Source organism: Tamandua tetradactyla, chromosome 14 (assembly GCF_023851605.1).
Source record: "Tamandua tetradactyla isolate mTamTet1 chromosome 14, mTamTet1.pri, whole genome shotgun sequence".
In the NCBI taxonomy this organism is placed as follows: domain Eukaryota; kingdom Metazoa; phylum Chordata; class Mammalia; order Pilosa; family Myrmecophagidae; genus Tamandua; species Tamandua tetradactyla.
Genome location: NC_135340.1, coordinates 82,679,871 through 82,701,234, shown reverse-complemented (window position 1 = coordinate 82,701,234; position 21,364 = coordinate 82,679,871). Strand labels below are relative to the sequence as shown.

Here is a 21,364-nt window from a genome sequence, read left to right as displayed (position 1 = left end):
TCACATTAATGCGAAGTGTTAATAATAGGGAAAACTGGGAAGGGAGGGTATGTGGGAACTATTTTCTGCATAACTTTTATATAAACCTATAACTTCTCTAATAAAAAATTTGAAAAATTCATGGGAATGAAATGCAATAGATTCAGGCTAGTGGTTAACTCAGGAGGAGCGAAAGGGTTGGAAGTTAGGGCTTTAGCTAAACCTGTAATTTTAATTTCCTTATAAAATGAAAACATTGAAGCAAATATGATAAATTGTTAACATTTGTTAAATCTAGGTGGTGTAAACTTGGGTGTTTTATTGTAGTCTCTTGATATTTCAAAATACATTTCTTAAAGTACATTTATTTTTTCTGTATATTTGTCCTCAATGCTGTAAGTCTGTTCTCATGTACTTGCTGACACAGGCATTCTCTAGCAGATATGCACATACGTATCCTCTCACATTCATTCACTTAACATTAAGTTTTAAGCTTCTTCTACATATCAGACACTGTTTAGGCGACATGGATTTAGGAGTGAACAAACCATGTCCTTACTAACTCAGAACTTATATTCTAGGGGTGAGACGCAGATAATAAATAAGTAAATATAAAATATGCCAAATGGCAATAAATGCTCCCAAGTGGGGAGAAGCAAGATAGGGGTGATAGGAAGGACTGGATGGAGTAAGAGAGGCTTTTTATTGCATATGACACTATGAAAGAAGACCTCTTTGATAAAGTGATATTTAATTTGAGAACTGAAGATGAGGAAGTATGCTATGTGGATATCTCTGTTACCATCCATACGTCAAGAACTTCCAAGTTTACATCTCCCGTTCAAAACTCTTATTTCAATTCCATTTGATTCTTCACGTGCCCTTACTACATCTAAAGCCAAATCCCTTATCTAAAACCTGCTTTACCTGCAATCACCCCTATCTCAGTTGATCTTCATCTTTCCATTTATTTGGCCCTCAAACCTCAGAGTCATCTCTTACCTTAAAAGTAGGAAATCCTGTGGTCTCTATTTTCAGAATATCCCCATAATCTGACTTCTTCATCTTTACTTCTACTACTCTGGTCTAAGCCATCATCATTTCTACCTGGATTACTTTTTTCCCCTAAAAATCTCACAGTATATAAATATGTGGGGTTTTTTTTTAATTTTTTATTTTGAAATAATTTCAAACTTACAGGACAGTTGCAAAAATAATTCAAACCCCACACAGAAAACTCTGACATACCCCCAATCCCTAGATACCCAGATCTACCAATTTTAATATTTGGCCACATTTGCAGTTTCATTCTTTCTACTCTCTTTCTTTTACCCGATCACTGAGAGTAAATTACTTACATCGTGTACCTTGAACACATAATATTTCCATGTACATTTCCTAAGAACATGGATATTCACTGATGTAACTACCTTAAATGCAGTAATCAAGTTCAAGAAATTTAACATTGATATAAAGCTTACAGTCTATGTTTCACTTTTTTCATATGTCCCAATAATGTTTTGAGCCCTTTCTCTTCCATTGTTAGACCCCATTCAGGATCACGTATTGCGTTTCATTGTCATTGTCTCTTTGGTTGCTATTTTGTTTACCTAAATTTATTGTAATAGTCCCCTAACTGGTCTCCTTGCTTCTTCCCTTGTACATCAACCCCCACCTCCTTCTCGGCACAGCAGTCAGCATGACCATTTAACACTCTGAAATCAGAGTGTAAGTCAGAAATGCTTCTTTCCTGCTCTGAACCCTCCGGTGGCTTTCACTTCCTCTCAGAGTAAAAACCAAAGTTCTTAAAAATAGTCTACAAGATCCTACAAGACACAGTCCCCTTGCCGTACACTATTTCCTTTACTCATTCTGCTCACATTGCCTTCTTTTAGCTCTTTGGATATGCCAAGCATACTCCCGTAATAGGACCTTGGCACCTGCCATTCCCTCTTCCTGAAACTCCCCTAAGATTTGTACATACGACAAATATTTTATTGAGCATCCGTAGAGTGCCAGGTACTGTTTTAGGTGCTAATGATAAAATAGAATGTTAAGCTTACATTCTGTTGAGTAGGGGAAATGGACGATATATAATGCGTTATAAATAAATTTTAAAATATGATAGAAAGTGAAAAGTGCTATGGTAAAAATGAAAACTTAGTGTAGTATGTAAAGAGGATTGGGAGTACTGTGAAATAGGAATGGATTGCAGTTTTAAATTGGGGGTGATCAGAATATGCCTCATTGAGAAGGTGATATTTGGAGGTTTAAGGGAGTAAACCATTCAGATATCTTGGGTGAAGAATGTTCTAAATAGATGAAACCATCTGTGCCAAAGGCCTCGAGGAGAGAACATTCCTAGCATGTGGTGGGAAGGTGTGTTTGGGAGGACAGTGGGTCTTAGAGCAGAGTAAATTAGGGGAGAATAAAAAGATTGAAGTGGCAGACACATGATTTTAGGCCTTCAGGTGATTTTAAGGGCTTTGGCTTTTACTCTGATAAGAGTGAGGTTTTGAACAGAACAGTCACATGATGTGACATTGCTTTATCTCTCATTTATGTGGTGATATACTGTAGTGGGAAACAAAGGTGAAGATTATTGCATTTGGGAGATTATTGCAATTCCGGATAGTAGTGATGAAAATGTATAAATACCATTAAGTTGTGATAATAAAATATACTCTTTTTAATAACCAATGATATTGATTTCCTCAATTATAATGAATTATGTAAGGATGGTCTATTTTATAAAGCTAATTATTTCAAAAACTTTTAAATTATGTGTTTATTTACTCAGTAATACTTACTGAACTAATCCTATATATAAGACAGTGTAAATGCAGTAGTGAGGAAAATAAAGTTCCTAACCTCATTAAGTTTATACTCAAGTGGTGCAAACAATAAACATGCAGATGTAGCATATAATGACAGATAGTGGCAAGTGTTCTGAAGAATAAAGGGATAGAGAGTAATAGGACTGCTATATTGGTTGGAATAATTAGGAGAGTCTCTCTGAAGAAAGGACATTTGAACAAAGACCTGAATAAAATTAGGAAAACACAGGAAGCAGGAAATGTAAAGACCTTGACATAGATGTCAACAGGGTGTATTTGAGGAAACACAGTAAGGTCAGTGAGGTTGGAAAAGAGCAAAGGAAGGATATAGGGTAGGAGATGTATTCACAGGTTGCAGAGACTGGATTGTTTAGGGCTCTGTGGCCCTGAATGAGTATGGATTTTGTTCTTAATCTGATAGGAAGGCAGTTGAGAGTTTTGAGCAGGGAGTAACATGGTAGGATTTACTTCTTAAAAGTAAAAGGCTCATTCTAGCAGTGAGATAGACTGTTGAAGGACAAGAGAGGAAACTGAAAGACTGGTTAGGAGGCTGTCTGGTCCAAGTGAAAAAAGGTGATTCCTTGGTTAAGAGTAGTTGTGGTGAAAGCAGTGCTAAGTGATCATATTCAATGAAGGTTTTGAAGATAGAGTTGACAGAATTTGCAGATGGATTGGATATGGTGTATGAAGGAAAGAAAAAAAATAAAGAATGACTCCAGAGTTTGGAGACTGAGTAAATGGTGGGGCCATTTCCTGAAATGAGAAACTCAGCGAGAAGAGCAGTTTGAGAGGGGCAGGACTTCTATCATAGTTATGTGAAGTTTGAGGCACTATTAGACATGAAAGTGTAGGTGTTGAGCAGTCAGTTGGATGTGAGTCTGAAGTTGGGGATTGCGGGCATTGGAGCTAGGACTAGAAATTTGAGACTCCTCCGTGAGTAACTTATTTAAAACCATGAGACTGAATGGATAAGATCCTTTTTGAGAAAGTAAGGGAAAGACAAGATCACATTTAATGATCAGGGAAAGTGGGTGTATCCCACAAAGAAGTGATCAGAGATATGGTGGAATGGGACCAGGAGAATATGATGCCTCAAAAACCAAGTGAAGGAAATGTTTCATGAAGGGAGTGATCAGTGGTATCAAAATCTGCTTATACATTAATTAAGATGAAGACCTAGGACTCAACTATTAGATTTGGCATCATGGAAATTAAGGAGTTCTTTTAAGGAGTGATGGGGTTAAAGTCTGATTTGGAATGGATTCAGGGGAGAATGTTAAATAAGGAAATTGATACAGCAAATTTCAACAAACTTTTTTGAAGAGTTTTGGCATGAAAGGCTGAAGGAAAGTCTGGCACTATCTGGAAGGGGTAGTGGAGTCAAAAGGAAGGTATGCACAGGAATAGATATTTCTTAAAATAAATACACATGCACATAAACACATGCTGGCACAGAGAGTTTGTTATGGCTTAAGGGATGAACTTTTGTGGTGTGTTTATTGCTTGATTTTACTTAAACAGAAATGTTTGGATGATATGAAGGATTTCTGGAAAAAAGGGACTAGATCCATTTGCATTGTACACTTGGACACCAGTGACATAAATATGTAAAATTTGTATTTTAGAAATTTAACTTTTTAGTCTTATCACACCTATTTGAAAAGCTGATTTCTGTGTGCTTTTCAGAGCCTTCTTTCTGCGCCATGTTGTCTCTAGCATATGTGTGGCTTCTTAGAGTTTATGCTGAGGCAGGGCCTTATGCTCAATCATGGCTCCTTGGAACAAGAAAACTTTCTTAGAAGTCCTCTCACACAGGTGGGTGATAGAAACAGTCTGAGGCAATGCAGATATCTCTCTATGGTTAAGAAACTTTTGCTTAACCACAGTATTCTACTCAGCATATGATGATGACAAACACAATAGAATTAAACCAATAAAGTATACTGGCCCTGATTAAGTGTTAAATGGGTATCTCACCTGTGGAACCTGTTCAGCAGCTTGGTTTCTGAGGTTGGGTACCTATTTATTTCTTAAAGTCAAACCTCTCCTTCATCAGTTTGCTATACCTAGGTCTATTTAAATATCATTATCCCACTTTACTCTGCCATACTCTAAGTTCTCTCCTGTACCCTTTGTTGCTCAAGTGGCCTCTTCTCTCAGGTCCTGGAAAGGCTCATGAGTAAACTCTGTTCCTGCAGCCAGGGCAAGGATCCCAGGGACTGGGTGTAGCCATAGGAACATGCCCACAGCACAGGAAGGGGAAGTGGGCATGTGGTGGTGTTAAGCTGTCATGTGGTGGTGTCTTTGCATCTCATCACTGGGTGCAGCACCTTTCCCCTCAGGTCTGAGCATGAAGGAGTCCACATGGCCCTCCAGGAGCATCAGCCATGCTGTAATGTGATCATTTTCCACCAGTTCCAGTTTGTATGATGCTGAGAAGATTGTTTAATTGTGAAAATAACCAATTTCTCTTCAAGTTTGTAATCATATATCCTTTTTCTGCTTTACCAACTTGAACTGTTTTATGGAAAGTATCATTAAGGTCTGGTCTCTTTCAGAGAACAAAAAAACAACCTAAACTGTTGTGGCTTAGTTTTATTTTAAAGGGTCAAGTTTCCCTCATGTTGCAGGGGGAAAATGTTGTTTTACTGTTGAAGAAAAGTGGACAATGACCCCAGTAAAATGTGGACAAGATAACAAACTGAAAATAACAGAGAGAAAGCTATTAGTACATCTTGGGTAGTATATATTGGGAAGATCAAAGAGATCCCATTTCATTAATTCACTGTCTTTAGAAATTAAATGTTATTTCCTCTTTTTTATTATTCAGTGGGGATCAGCAGTATACTTATGTTATAAAAAATCGGTGGCAAAGACAAACACTATATCTTACAAAGCTGGTAAGTATGTCCTAATTTTTCATGGAATAATTAAGATAAAATGTATTATGTGTTCCCAGTAAGGTTAAAGAAAAAACTGTGTCAGGACTGGGACTACCACTTATGTCTCTTGATTCTCAGTTTTGTCTTCATATGTACATTTATTGGATGCTTAATGGAAGATTGATTTTAAAAGAAGATTTTAAGAAATCATTAGGTTATTTAAATAACTAACTCAACTAATCAACAGATGCCAATTCTCAATGTTTTAAAATTAGTAGGTAGTATGAAAAAAGATTAAATTCAGTCAGATCTATAGTTACATATGTAATATGCATATGTAATCATGCTTCATTATAACATGAAATATTAGTGATTTTATAATGCATAGTTGAGATTTTCAATTTCTAGAGCCCTCAAATTTTCAAACATATTGATCTTATTTACAGAAGAGCAGATTCAACCTTCTAAAAAATGTGTACATTTTTAAAATTAGTGTACTCTATCAAGTACCTCCAATGTCACAGGCACTGTTTTAGGTGCTAGTGATAATATAGAATGTAGAGCTTTCGTTCTGTTAGGGTGGAGGAAACGGACAAACATGACAAATTATAAATATGTAAATTATAAAGAATGTTAGAAAGTGATAAGCACTATGATGAAAATGAAAATATGGTGTAGAATAAAGGAAGATTAAGAATACTGGGGAATAGGTTGCAATTTTAATTGGTGGTAGCCAGGATAGGGCAATAATTGCTATCATCACAAAAACTTAAGACTTGAAAATGTACAAGAAATTTGCTTTATTATTGCCTCATGATCTGAAAAGAGTAGACAGTTAACTTTAGATCCTCATGGGACCTACTAGCTGGCTAGCATATAATTAGAGAATTTTAGAGCTTTCTTGGACCTTTTATCTAGTTTATTTTTCTGACTTTATGAATAAACCAAAGTCTTATGATAAGTGATTTGTCCAGTGTCACACAAATATAAGTGACAGAACTAATCGATTTATTCTCAGTTTATTGTTTTGTCTCTATGGTAATGTCTTGTGATGTCATCCATTTGACTTTAAGGGCTTCAAGGTCAGGAAACCTATTTTCTGATTCTAGTCCCACAAAATCCAGTACAAGACTCTAGGATGTGTTCAGTAAAAGATGCATGACCCATTACCAGAATAGTCGCCTATCATGAAAGTATAGACCACTTGAAACTCATCTGGGTTGTTTGGAAGCTGGACTTGCATTGATATTACTCTGAAGATACTGTAAATTTGTAACAAGTAATTTTCTTGTATTTGTGCTGGAAGTTACATATATACTCCCTGCATTATCAATTTTGATGTGTTATTGAAAAAGTACATTCATAGGCTTTAAGGTAACATGATCAGAAACTGAATTTTTAGGAATGTGTATATAGTTTTCTTTATGGATGAAGCTTGATAAATATTAAGCAGTTAGTTAATAGTTATAATGCTTGAGGATTCAAATCTATATGAATCCTTCTGAAGCATTCAGTTAGTTCCTGAATATATGAATGTTTTAGCTTTTCAGATGTGTAAAATAATAAAGCATTTTATCATAATTCAGATTATGAGCACCTAAATTCAAGAGATAATGACTTAATATTTATTATTGTCTTTATAGGTTTAATTTGTAGATATCCTCAAGAAGATTATGAGTCATTCCCACTACCAGAATCTGTTCCCCTGTTTTGTTTACCAATGGGTGCAACTATTGAATCTTGGCCACAAAATAGCAAATATCCTCTTCCTGTTTTTTCTACATTTGTATTAACTGGAGCTTCAGCTGAAAAGGTACTATGTGTTTTAGCAAATTTATTGTACATTTTCAAGTCTTTAGTTTTACGTAATGCTAGCAACAGTAGGAAAAAATAGGTGGTTAAATTGAATCTGCCATAAATAACCTCTTCTTCTTGGTTAAAATAACAATATTTAGACACTTAAGAAATGAGAATTTTTGTTTTGTCCCATACACCTAAACACTTTTTTCTTTTACTTTTGATTTTAAAATAATTTCAAACTTAACAACAGCTTCAAAAATAATAACAAACACATATTTCAAACCCCAACATATCTCCCCTCATAGCCAAATCATCCAAGTGTAGTGTTTTGCCACCTTTGCCATAGCTTGGTTATAATTTTTAATTGGTGGTATTCAGGATAGGGTAATAATTATAAATATTAAATAGTTTATAGTATAATATAAAAATAGTTAATAGTTTTATTTATATTTGTATTTCTTTCTGTCTGTCTTCTGAAATTAAGAGCATGTTACACACATCATATTCCCTGAATACATAATACTTCCATGTGCATTTCCTACGAGTAAGGATATTCACTTATATTATCACCTTAAGTGCAGTTATCATGTTCAAGAAATTCAGCACTGATCTGAAGCTTATATTTTATATTCCAGTTTTTTATTGTGTCCCAATGTCTTTTGAGTCTTCTCTCCTCCATTCTTAGATCCTATCCAGTATTATGTATTGCATTTAATTGTCACTCTCTCTGTAGTTTTTCTTTCTTCTTTTTAACTGTGGAAACATAAATACAACATAAATCCTCCCACCTAACTTCCTCCCAAGCATATGACTCAGTGGAATTAATCACATTCACAATATTGCAGTACCCTCACCACCATCTATTACTGGAACTTTTCCTCCTCATCAAACAAAAAACCTTACACTGATTTTGCATCAACTCTCCATTCTCACCCCCCACCCCCCATAACTTGTGCCCTACTTTCTGTCTCTATTAATTTTCATATTCTCTGATATTTTCTTTTCTTGGTGGTTACTATGGGGTTTAAATTTAATATCATGAATCTGTAACAGTCTTGTTTGCTTTGATCACCTGAATGCTTTTTAGTGAATATGGTAAGAGATTTTTTTTTCATCATCAAATGATAATCCTTCACTGGTTCATTTTCTGTCATAAAGAGGCTTTCGAAGTAGTACAAAGGACAATATTAAATATACAATACTCTTGAGAATCCTAGACTATTAAAATTGAAAGGGAACTAGGAAATCATCTAGTCCATCAATCCTTATTTTATAGATAGGAAAGTTGAGGTCCAGAGAAATTCATTCAGTTGCCCTAAGTTGAAGTTTGTATTTCCTTTTTTAAAATTCTTTTCCATTTTCAACCAGTTCAGCCATTTACTTACAGAGAATGTGATGCAATTGCTTTCACTCTTTATAAAACAAATGTAATTTAATTAAAATACTTTTTTTCAATAATAAAGAGACTTGAGAATAGTATTTGATAGTTCTGTTAAACTTCAAGAAGGCAGGAATGATGTCTTTTCATCATTGTTCTTAGTACCTGGCACCTTGCCTGTCTCATAAAAAGTATCCATTAAATATTTAACTTATGATGAAGTTTGAATAAATTATTTATCAACATATTTATTAAATATTACTTGTTTTGCAGGTCTATGGTGCTGCTATTCAGTTTTATGAACCGTATTCTGAGGAGGAGCTCACAGAAAAACAAAGATTTCTTTTGGGATTGGCATTATCAGTGGATGGGAAGTCTGATAGCTCCAAAACTGTTCACACTAATAAATGCATCTGTCTTCTTTCTCACTGGCCTTTTTTTGATGCATTCAGAAAATTTCTGACTTTCCTGTATCGATATTCCATTTCTGGACCTCATGTCCTTCCAATTGAGAAGTGAGTTAGAAGCCATCTTGATTTAAACTTGACAGAGCTTTTCATTATATGGCATATTTGTACTGGTAATTGTGTAGATTTTATTTGGAAAGTAGATTTCTCAGTAGTTATTTGAAAGAAGCTATTGATTATTTCAATCAGGTAATATTTCTCCCTTATACTTTCTTTTCTTGCATGGGCAGGCACTGGGAATCGAACCTGGCTCTCCAGCACAGCAGGCGAGAACTCTGCCACTGAGCCACTGTTGCCCGCCCTCTCTGTTATACTTTTATAGTTATGTTATTTTAATTAATTTTATCTCTAACAAATGAAATACATTTCATTTTTTTTCATGCTCTTTTATGTTTAACAGTCGTAATCTGGAAAATTACTAGAATTTTAATACTGATTTTGTAATTCTTTATATAAAATTTGGGGTTTATTCTGAACCTTTATAGAATATACCTTACTGTTTTGTTTTGTTTTGTTTTTTTGCCTGGGCAGGCACCGGGAATCGAACCTGGGTCTCCAGCATGGCAGACGACCTGTACTTACTATTTTTAAGTGTCATGAATTTAAAGGAAAAATTAGATGAATACTTTTTGTGTTTTTTTTTAATTTTAGTGATTTAATTTGTGATCACTAAAATTGAAGACTTCATTTAGTAAGACCTGAAACAAATGAGATCTAAGCATCCTCATTGTCTTTTTGAATATTGTTTATTTTGTACTGTCTTCACTTTAACTCTTTTGTCCCCTTAGGCAGAATTCTCTGATTCTAATGACAGTTGGGCAGTGATAGAATTGTCATAAGGGAAATTAATGTACAATATTATTCTTCAGTTTTGCCATGCCCTTTTCTACCCTCTTCTCAGTATTCTATTCTAATCCAGCAGTTCTCATTTATTTTGGTCTCAGGACTCCTTTACATTCTTTAAAAATGATGACCCCAGAGAGTTTTGTTTATATGAGTTTTTTTAAGGAAAAATGGCGTTGCATGAACAAATCAGCTAATTTACTTGCAGCTCAAACCTTTGTGTAACGGTTGTACTTCTGTATCAGCAGAAATGCTTTATGCATACTTCCCCTTGCATGCAGAATATTTAAAAAGTATACACTGCTTTAGTCAAGATTTAATAAAATTAGTATTTACTGCTTCTTAAAAGAAATTCTTAAGTGAAACTGACATTCTTTTACTGTGAGTGTATAGTGGATAGTAGTAAAAATTACCATTGTTAATACCCTTTGGTGTCACTGCCTTGCTTCATACTAAGGTGCCAACAGTTTTACCCGCAGTGCATTTTACATCATCAGTTCAAATGTCTACATAGTGGAAAAAGGCAAATAACCTTTTAGGATTATAAGAAATAGGTTTGACTTTGCAGATCCTCCCTGAATGCTTCTTGGGGATCTTCAGGGGTCTGTGGATCACTCTTTGATTTCCTCTTTTTAGCTGCTAGTTCTTCATATAATTTAGGCAGATAATTGTTATGGAACTTACTCCATAGAACTTTGTTCTAGATTGTTAGTACCTTCATGGTAAAGACTGGTAGCTTTATGTACTCTTTTACATTTCCCATCATGTCTGGCATATTGTCTCAACCATGATGTATCATGGTTGTAAAACTAATACATTTCTCTTCTAGCATTCTGATATCCAGATGAAATTATCTTAGTTATGAAACCAAGAAGATTTCACATAATGTTTAAAAGAAAAATAATGCAGTCAGAGAATAGCTTATTCCTTTAAAAAAATTTTTTTTCACCATAGTTGCCTTTTTTCTATCCCACAATTTTCAAAACAAAACCCACTGATCTAGCTTTTTATCTGTTTTCTTCTGGGAAAAATCTTGTAAAATCAGTAATAAAATTTTTTCTTATTGTTATAGAAAGTATTTTGTTCATGTTTTAGAAGCAGTTTAACTCTTCTCTATTTTTGGAGTACTCTCAATAGTTTCATTTCTAAAAGAAGAGCAATTGTCTAAAAAGTAGATTGTCAATATAAGAATTATCTTTTTTTAGTAAAGTCCTCCTCTGGAATATATTGTGTATTATCTACTTAGGGAAAGGAAAAAGTTAAAATGACTCTGAGACATTGATAACACAATTATTGTTACATGTGAACAACTATATGAAAAGTTACTGGATTTAGCCCTGACGCGATTTTAATAGTGCAGTGATTTTTGCTTGGTTGTTGACTTGTTTTCATAGTACCAGGAATTCTGAAATTATAGGAGTACAAGGGTTTTGACTCAACTTGGGCTTGTGGTGACAGGTTAACCTTGAAAGCATGTGATACTCACTTTGTAATCATTTGGGTTTTTGTTTTTAAGGCATATTTCTCATTTTATGCACAAAGTCCCTTTTCCATCTCCTCAGAGACCACGAATTTTAGTGCAGGTAAGGTTTTCTTGATACAAGGGCCCTGTAGAATGATTTTATGTCTCTGTCGAAATGTTTGGCATAAGAATAACAAATTTAAATGGGGTGGGGGGAGTAGGTGAGGATCAAATGAGAGCTAAAAATAACCAGATGCTATTTTATGTTGGAGTTTGAGCTCTTAATGTTTTATTAACTCTCTCCCAGACATCTAATTTTTCTCCAATAGAGATAAAGGGTTAGGAGTTAAACAAGTTATTCTCTTTCCATGAATACATGAAAAGGGACTTCTTTCCCTAAATTTGTTTTAGGTATCTTAAAGTTGTCTGTGCCTTTGGCAATCATTCTGTAAATTTGGGTGTTTATATATATATTGCAGGAGGGAAGAAATGCCCATGTCTTTGATGTAATAGAAATTTAAAAAATATATAAATTATTTTTTCATCTCTTTCTACAGTTTATCCTTCCTCTCATTTACGTTTCATTTTAGTTTGCAGTTTTTTGTATTTAAGGTGTTTGCTTATTTAATCCTCATTTATGAAGTGATATATCTAAAGAAAATATTTTCACTCTGTGTGCCTTACTATATGATTTGTAACCCTAAATAGGGTATCATTCAATATTAGAAATTATTCAGCAAATAGATATTTACAGGTTTTTGGAGATCTGCATAAATTTAAAAATACAGATAAAAATAATTGTATTTTCATATTACTACAGATAGCATGTTTGGAAAAATATCAATTTGATAAGCTTTACAATCAGTCTGCATATCCAAATATCATAGCAGGGGTAGGCCAATTTTTTCTGTTTAAGATCAAATAGTAAATATTTTAGGCTTTGCAGGTTGAATTGTCCCTTTGCACCTACTCAACTCTGCTGTTATATAGCAGAAAAGTAACCACAGACAATATGTAAATGAATATGCATGGCATATTCCAATAAAACTTTATTTATAAAAACAGGAAGCCTGCAGATTTGGCCTGTGGACCACAGATTTGTTAACCTTGGCTTTATTTAATGAGTAATTGCATTTTATGCAAATTAGTTATAATGGAGTTTGGTGAAATTTTGAGGAACAAAAGAAAAGAGATAGTATTCATAGTGGAAAGAGTTAGTGTTTGGAAGAAGTTGATGGTTAGGACATGTTCTTCAGAATTTAATAAGTGATATAAAGAATTTGTGTACTGGTAAATGGGTATAGTGAAATTTCATGGACATCATTATTAGTCTATATGTTTTTACCAGAAAGTGGTATTTTAAAGTTTATATTTCAAATCCTTTATTTGAAACTTTCTTTCAGTTATCACCACATGATAACCTGATTCTCAGTCAGCCTGTTTCTTCACCTCTTCCACTAAGGCAAGTAAAACTCAATTTCTATTTAAGTTTCTCTAAATCTAGTGTGAGGCCAAAGTAATATTCAAATATTTTTTCTTCCCTAGCTAAAATTTCAAATGTTGGTGGAAATACTTCTCATTTAACTTCTTCTTTTAGGTAAACTCTTTTAAATTAATATTTAGATTATAGTTTCTGAAGAAAAAAGAATTTTTACATAGTGTTTGATATTGTGTATATCCACTTATTATCATCCAAGTATTTACTACTACATAAACGAGCATATATACATGTAGACTATAAAAACAATTATTTTTAGCTGCAGTTATCTTCTGAGGAACATTCACATGTAGTTGATTTTAAATGTAACCCCAAATAAAAAGATAATTATAATTATAAAACTATAGAACTGTGTATTTCATCAACTTAAAAATTAAGAGAAATTATGAACCTGTTTTTTTTTCCTGTAGATCATTTTTTTGAAATTTAATTAGCTGTGCTGTTTTTCTAGCAGATATAGCCACAATGTAATTAAATTATTATGTAGCGCATAGACTGGTCTGTGCCTTCTTTGACTTTTGTTTTGTAAGAACTGAAGATTATTTCATCAGTAGCCATAGCGGTGACTAGTGTTTTCTTAGCCTTTGTTTGGGCCACAAATAAATTAGAAATGCTGACTACTATGGTGTATAAATGATGCTAAACTACTCAAGAAGCCTTTTTATATATATACAAGTTTATTGAGATATAATTCACATACCATACAATTCACCCATTTGAAGTTTACAATTCAGTGGTTTTTAATATATTCATAGAGTTGTGCAACTATTTTAATCTCTCCCAAAATAAACCATTTATCCTTTAGCAGTCACTTCACTGTTCCTTTCACCCCTATGCCTACTACATCCCTAACCCTAGCAACCTAATCTACTTTTTGTCTCTATAGATTTGTCTGTTCTAGATATCCCATATAAGTAGAATCATGCAATATATGGCCTTTTGAATCTGGCTTCTTACACTTAGCATAATGTTTCCAAGGTTCAACTATGTTGAAGCCTGTAGCAGTTCTTCATTGATTTTTTTTCTTTAAAAACATATAGAATGCTTCATGAATTTGCGTGTCATCCTTGAGCAGGGGCCATGCTAATCTTCTCTGTATTGTTCCAGTTTTAGTACATGTGCTGCCAAAGCAAATGCTCTTCATTAATTTTTATTGCCAAATAATATTCCATTATATGGGTATACCAGTATTTGATTATTCATTCATCATTGATGGACATTTGATTTCCTCCAATTTTGGCTACTGTGAATAATGCTTCTGTGAACATCACAAGTTTTGTATGGATATGTGTTTTCATTTCTCCAAGAGGCTTTGTTGTTGATTTTGTTCTATTAAAAATTTTAATTCTGTGATTGATTAATTAAGTCAGTTGTTCAGCATTATATAGACAAAAAACTGATGGACTTACTGAGTTATTTACGTTTTCAATCCAGTATTTTGTTACCATAGAAATCTAAGTTTATTGTTTTGGCTGTTAATTTGTTTTTTAATGTCCGTCTTATCTCTTTGTAGCTCTTGATTTCTTATCTTTTGTAAATCCAGATTTTAATAGATGTTTTTACCTTAAAAGAGGTGGGCGTGTAAGTCATATAGTTTTTCTAATAATTGCAGTGAAAGATGAGCCATGTTAAACAAACTTCCACAGAGAAATTTGTCTTTACCATTCACCCAAAGCATTTCTTTTATAAGATAAATTATTTATTTGGACATTATGTATATGGTAGATCTTTTTGTTGTATTTTATTTTATTGTGAAAAATAACATTCAAAAAAGCAATTAATTTCAAAACATACTGCATCAATTAGTTATAGAACAGATTTTAGAGTTTGGGATGTGTTACAATTCCACAATTTTAGGTTTTTCCTTCTAGCTGCTCCAAGACTCTGGAAATTAAAAGAAATATCAATATAATGATTCAACAGTCATATTCATTTGTTAAATCCTCTCTTCTCTGTTTTTACTCCACCTTTTCCTTTAATCTTTCTCCAGATCTTCAGGGGTATTTGGGCTATGCCAATTCTCACTTTTTCATATTGGAAAGGGCTGTCAATAATAGGGAATAGGGGGATGGAACTTGATGTTGTTTTGGAGAGGCCGGCCTCTCTGAGTTTCAGGTCTTATCTGGGCTTAGGAACCCATCTAGAGGTTGTAGGTTTCTGGAAAGTGCATGAAATCTTTATAGAATTTCAGATGGAGCCCCAGGTGTTCTTTAGGGTTGGCAGGAATGGTTTTGGTTGGGGTTTGGCAAACCATGATAAAGAGCAATATCTAGCTGAAGCTTGTGAAAGGGTAGCCTCTTGACTCTATTTGAACTCTCTCACCTACTAATACCTTATCTGTTACAGTTCTTTGTTCCCTTTTGGTTAGGATGGCATTGTTGATGCCACAGTGCCAGGCCCAGGCTCATCCCTGGGAGTTATATCCCATTTTACCAGGGAGACTTTCACCCCTGGATGTCATGTCCCATGTAGAGGGGAGGGTGATGATTTCCCTTGCCGAATTGGGTTTAGAGAAAAAGAGGCCATATCTGAGCAACAAAAGAGATCTCTGGAAGTAACCCTTAGGCCTAATACATGGCAGATCTTTTTATATAAAATGAAGCAGATGAATTTTCATTTAAAATCTCATAAAACTACATTGTTTTCATAGTGCATTAGTGATACAAAATGGTTTTCCTAAGAGCAACAATCATATATAAAATTGAATATATAATATTCTAATCATTCAAATCCTAATCATTTACTTTTTTTCATTATTTGAGATAGTGAGGTGTTTAGATCTTTATTTTTTTAAATTATACATTAAATACATCTTTTTGTTTGAATTAACAGTGGTGGCAAGTTTTCAACACTACTTCAGAATTTGGGTCCTGAAAATGCTGTGACACTACTGGTGTTTGCAGTAACAGAACATAAAATTCTCATTCATTCTTTACGGCCGTCCGTGCTAACTAGTGTGACAGAAGCATTAGTGTCTGTGAGTATCACAGCTTCTTATTGGCAATCAATTTAGTTTTAAACTTAATTTTGTCATATAATATAAAGCTATTTTAATGTTAATTAAAATCATAGAGTAATGAGTTTTTGTGTTGTGGAAGCAATTTCAATTTCCTGACCATTAATTCTAGTTAGGATTATTTAATCTGTTATTAAGCATTAGACTTTACATGTAAGTAATTAAAAGTAATTTTTGTGTGCTGATAATTAATGTTTCAGTTTTTAAAAGCTAAATATTCTCCTGTCTTCTGTTTATTCAAGATGATTTTCCCTTTCCACTGGCCATGCCCATATGTTCCTCTCTGCCCACTGGCTTTAGCAGATGTCTTGAGTGCACCATGCCCATTCATAGTAGGGATTGATTCAAGATACTTTGATCTTTATGATCCTCCACCAGATGTTAGTTGTGTTGACCTAGATACCAACACTATTTCTCAGTAAGTACATTTTAGTGATTCTACACCTAATAATTTACAACCTCATTGTATATGATGTAATCGTATATTTTATAATGTTAATTAGAATTCTTTTGAGATACACTGTTTTCTTTGTATTTGTGGTTATTACCATCTTTGAATCAATTCTTACTATGCTCTGATGGGGTAGATTTAAGGTATTAGTGAAGGGTTTATTGGAAGGAAAATATACCTTTGTTCTTCAAATCTTTAAATATGTAAGAAGCATTATAATTGCATGCTTACTTGGCTGTTTAGCATAAGGGAAATTGAGGTTAGAATAGAAAAAATTTATTTACCTTTAGTCAGGTGAGTATGGGTAGAATCACAAATTGAATTTAAGACATGATTCCTTGATTAATACTTCAATCCTGTTTCTAGACCTATCTAATACTGTTATAATATTAAATCTTTATAGAAAAATTAATGCAATAATGTTTTAATATTTTAAAATAATTTTTAAGTTATGCATACTTTTATCACCTTTACACTCTAGAAATATGAGGGTATCTTAAATTTCCATTTCTTTTTATTGGAATAATAGTTAAGTTTTGGCTATTGGAGCTATAGTTTACTTTATAATAAAATTTAGTGTTTCTCTTTTGTTTTCCTTGAAATAATCTCTTCTTTTCAGTTTAATCATACTTATGTTGTTTAGGGAAAAGCAATTTGATGCAAAGACTTTACATCTCCCCTGGACATACCTAAAAGAACTACGGTTTAGTTTATTACTAAAGCTCAGAAGCTAATATAGTTTTTACAACTTAAATATGCAGATGTTAATAGATTTTTTCTATTTTTTTAACAAGTGTTTTTCATAATAAAGCCTTTTGTTTTAATTCCAAAATCTTAGATTAATTCTCACTTTTATCATGTCAAAACCACAGGTGCCTAAACAATTAAAATAGTTTAGCAAATAATCTATTATAAAAAAGTATACTGTCAAAATAGGCAAGAAAATATGGAATGTATTTTGTGTATAACAGTCATTTTATATATGACATGGATAAAGTCAAAGATTCTTTATCAGAAAAATTTAATTCTTTACCAAGGGTATTCTTTAAATACAAAAGTAATTTTTTTCTTTGCCAGTTATGTTACATGGTGTGATTTTTTTGATTGAAGTTAAGGATGGTAAATAAGTATAACTGTGTTTATTATGACAATAAATTGCATATTCCCTTTTTATACTTTTCTTCAATTTGTTAACAGAATTTTTTTCTTCCTAGTTACTGTTTTATTTTTCTATTTTGATCACTAATGAGTTAAGGAATCAAAGAATTAGTCATTTGTTCTCCTCAGTACTCCCCCTTGATATTACTGCCTTTCCATATCCATGGGAGGACTAGACTAGTGCACTAATAGCTTTCTCCTTTCCTTAATGGAGAATCTCTGAAGCCCCAACCTGAAATTTGAAAGAAAAACAGATCTTGAATATGGAACTTCCAATTTCCTTTTTCCTTTCTGACTTTTAGATTCATGTAATACAGAATGTATTCTAAGTGTCAAGAAATTTCTGAAGAAAAGGAAAGCATTAATAACTAATATGTGCTAGTCATAAAGTTGTATGCATAGCACAAGTTATATTATTCTCAGTACTTTGTGAGGTAGTTTTTATTAGCCCCATCTGACAGATGAGGAAATCAAAGGTTAGATTTTTAAGTAATTTATCAAAGGGTACATAGCATATACTGCCAGAACTGGATTTTGAAACCATCATAGTCTGACTCCAAAACAAATACTTATGCCACTAATTATTGGGTAACTATTTATGTAATGATGCTCTTTTAAATGTAAGTAACCGTGAATAAAGATGTAAAAGGCTATTGTAGGTACAAAGTTAGGTATGAGATATAACTCTCCTACCTACTCCAGTTTTAGAGTGAAGATAACAAGGTCAAGAGGAGGAAATTACATGAGTAAATAACCTTAATTATATGTAAGCAGATAATACCAAGGTATTTTTCATTCATTTATGCCACAGACATGCCTTGAATATACTTTTTTTTACTACACACTAAGAATAAAAAGACAAAATAAATACGCTCCTTTCTCTGAAGTTCCTCATAATCTAATTTAACAGGTCAGACATGCACACAGTGAATGGTAAGACATGGTGCGAGTGGTGTATTGAAAAGTTTTTTATTAAGAAAATAATGTGAAAACCATTTCTACATCGTGTTCTCACTGTAACACAAGATTCCATGCCCCTGATCTATTACAGTTATACCTGCCCAAGGTATAACTGTAATAAAACCTTGATAGCAGGACGTCTGCAATTTGACCCTTTCCTATCTTTATTTTTATTCTTATTTGGGAAAGATAGAAGGTAGGTCCCAAGACAGTTGTTGCTTGTTAGCTTAAGTTTTCCCCTCTGCTCTTTTTCCTTTGTTTAATTTTCAAAGTGATAATTATCCTTTTATTCTATGGGAAGTTTAGAGAACATTAAAAAAAAATGTCCAGCAAATTCCAGTATACACTGTGCTATGCTAAGCCCTATTGTATAACTAATCTATCTAGTATCATTTTTTAAATGTTAAACTTGTCAAAAGCATTTAGAAGTGCCAACCTTAGGTTAATTTCTTCTTTTTCACATAACCTTAGAGAAAAATCTAAAGCTATAAGATATAATTAATTGGGTATGCTGATTAGTATTCATTTTATTTGAAATGTGAATTTATCAAGCACAGCCCATTTCTAGTTCAGTACCCTACTTAAGCAAGTTAGGGGAGAAAAAAATTGAAGCAAAAGAACATGGCATTATAATACCTGTAAGTAGAATTAGGGGAAGAAAATAATTAGTTCTTAAAAATTATAAGTTTCTATTGAAAAGAGCAGCATAGACTATCTTCACAGTAGGGTCAACAATTAAATACATTTGTACAGATCGGAATGAAATAGTACATTACCATTTAAAATCATGTTTCTGAAGGACATACTACGGAAAATGTTCATTGTAGTATGTTAAGAGAAAACTGTAGTGAGAATTATATATTAAATAGGAGTCGAATCTTTAGAAAATATTAAACTTAAAACTCTGTAAATGGAGAACAGGCTAAAAAAGTTAATATACCCAAAATATAATAGATGTGTTTGGTGGTTCAAACCTGACTGATTTAATTTTCTTCTCATTTTCCTCTACATTCTTCAAGTTTTCTAAAATGAGTATTCGTTCCTGTTGATATAGTTTAAAAGATTCAGTAAATAAAGAATGGAATCCATAAGATTATAGTTAAGTCTTAAAGCTTTATAATGTTTTATCACCATGCTCTTCTCCTACTTCTTATATAGTTTAAAGCATAACTATGTTGTAATCATTGTAATAAAGGAGATTATAGGAGTCTGTCCTATAAATAAAGATACCATGTTTAGTCACGTATGATTTTTTTAAAGCAGTTTTATTGAGATTTAATTCACAGACAACATTCATCTATTAACGTGTACAATTCAGTGTTTTGGGTATATTCACAAAATAGGGCAATTATCACCACTAATTCCAGGACATTTTCATTACCCCCAAAACAATCCCTTTACTCATTAGCAGTCGCCCCCCACTTCCCCCTGCCACAGCTGCTGGCAACCACTAATCTATTTTATTTCACTATGCATATGCCTATTCTGGATATTTCAGTACCAACATAATTTTAAAATTTTGAGCCATATTTAATACAAGGTTCTCCATGCATATAAATTAATTTTAAAAAATTCAACATCCGTGTATACCACTGTAGTATTTTTCTTCTCTTAACTAGATTATTTTGGATGTGTTTTATTTCTTATTCTATGTATTTTTTCTTTTCCTTTTTAAAAATGTATAATAATTTTCTCAAAAATATGTTATTGTTGTCATTCAATCTCAGAACTGGAGACAAGAAAAATGTAGCCTGGAAGATACTTCCAAAGAAGCCCTGTAAACATCTGATGAACACACTGAATAATTTACACCAGCAACTGGCAAAATGTAAGTGGGTAACTTAATTAAATGAGTCAGTTTCATCTCAGAGAGGGATTCCTATTACTTTGCCTTTCTTGTAAAAGGATAATATTTACCTTATCTAAAGAATAGTGTTTTTACAAACTTAAAGAAAAATTAACAAAAAAAATTTGCTAAGAAACTGAATGGGAGGTTTATGAAATATATATTTTACATCTATAACATTTTCATAGAACCATTTTAGAATAATGAAGTTCAAAAGGATGTTAAGATAGTTGTCTTTAATTTTGCCATTGCTGCAATACCATGGAAAACAAGGGGTTTGTACTTTTATATTTTTGTCATGCATAGAGTAAAAAGTTAGTTTGAAAATCTTAGAAAAATGGTTAGTTTGAAAATCTAAGAAAAATGATTTAAGAAACTGCTTATAATTTCAGTAAGATGAAGACTAGGTGTCATGCTTTCACTTTTCAGTGGATCTTAATGCTGTGCTTGCTTCAAATAAGCTGAAAATAAAAGCTTGTCAAAAACATTAGGAAATTAATCAAAATGGAAAACAATTTGGATATGGAATATTTCAGTAAAAAGCTTATATAAGGATATATCTTGACAGCGATAATGACTGATAAGAAGAATTAAATCTTCATTTCTTTATCTAATCAAGTTTTATAAAAATGGCCTATTCAGAGTCCATGACTTAATACATGAAATATGAATATTAGTGATGCAGCAATACTTGAGGTTATCATTTATGTATTAGTGGAATATAAACCATAGGAGGTGGCCTGTACTCTAAAGATGCTTAGATTACAGGTAGAAAAACAGGCAGTAT

General features: G+C 32.8%; 1 protein-coding gene and 1 non-coding gene across 8 annotated transcripts in view; one reads left to right on the top strand and one right to left on the bottom strand.

The window, feature by feature from the left end:
- DENND4A (DENN domain containing 4A) overlaps nucleotides 1-21,364 on the top strand; it is a 226,173-nt gene that overhangs the window by 92,855 nt on the left and 111,954 nt on the right. For all 7 annotated transcript variants that reach the window (XM_077128252.1, XM_077128251.1, XM_077128250.1 and 4 more), the window contains 8 exons: nucleotides 5,647-5,716; nucleotides 7,342-7,511; nucleotides 9,150-9,391; nucleotides 11,703-11,769; nucleotides 13,052-13,110; nucleotides 15,979-16,123; nucleotides 16,405-16,580; nucleotides 20,459-20,559. In XM_077128252.1, coding sequence (XP_076984367.1) covers nucleotides 5,647-5,716; nucleotides 7,342-7,511; nucleotides 9,150-9,391; nucleotides 11,703-11,769; nucleotides 13,052-13,110; nucleotides 15,979-16,123; nucleotides 16,405-16,580; nucleotides 20,459-20,559 — 1,030 coding nt within the window. The remainder of the gene's footprint in view (nucleotides 1-5,646; nucleotides 5,717-7,341; nucleotides 7,512-9,149; nucleotides 9,392-11,702; nucleotides 11,770-13,051; nucleotides 13,111-15,978; nucleotides 16,124-16,404; nucleotides 16,581-20,458; nucleotides 20,560-21,364) is intronic.
- On the bottom strand, nucleotides 14,177-14,279 carry LOC143656710 (U6 spliceosomal RNA). The gene has a single exon (XR_013162612.1). It is a non-coding gene; the product is annotated as a U6 spliceosomal RNA (small nuclear RNA).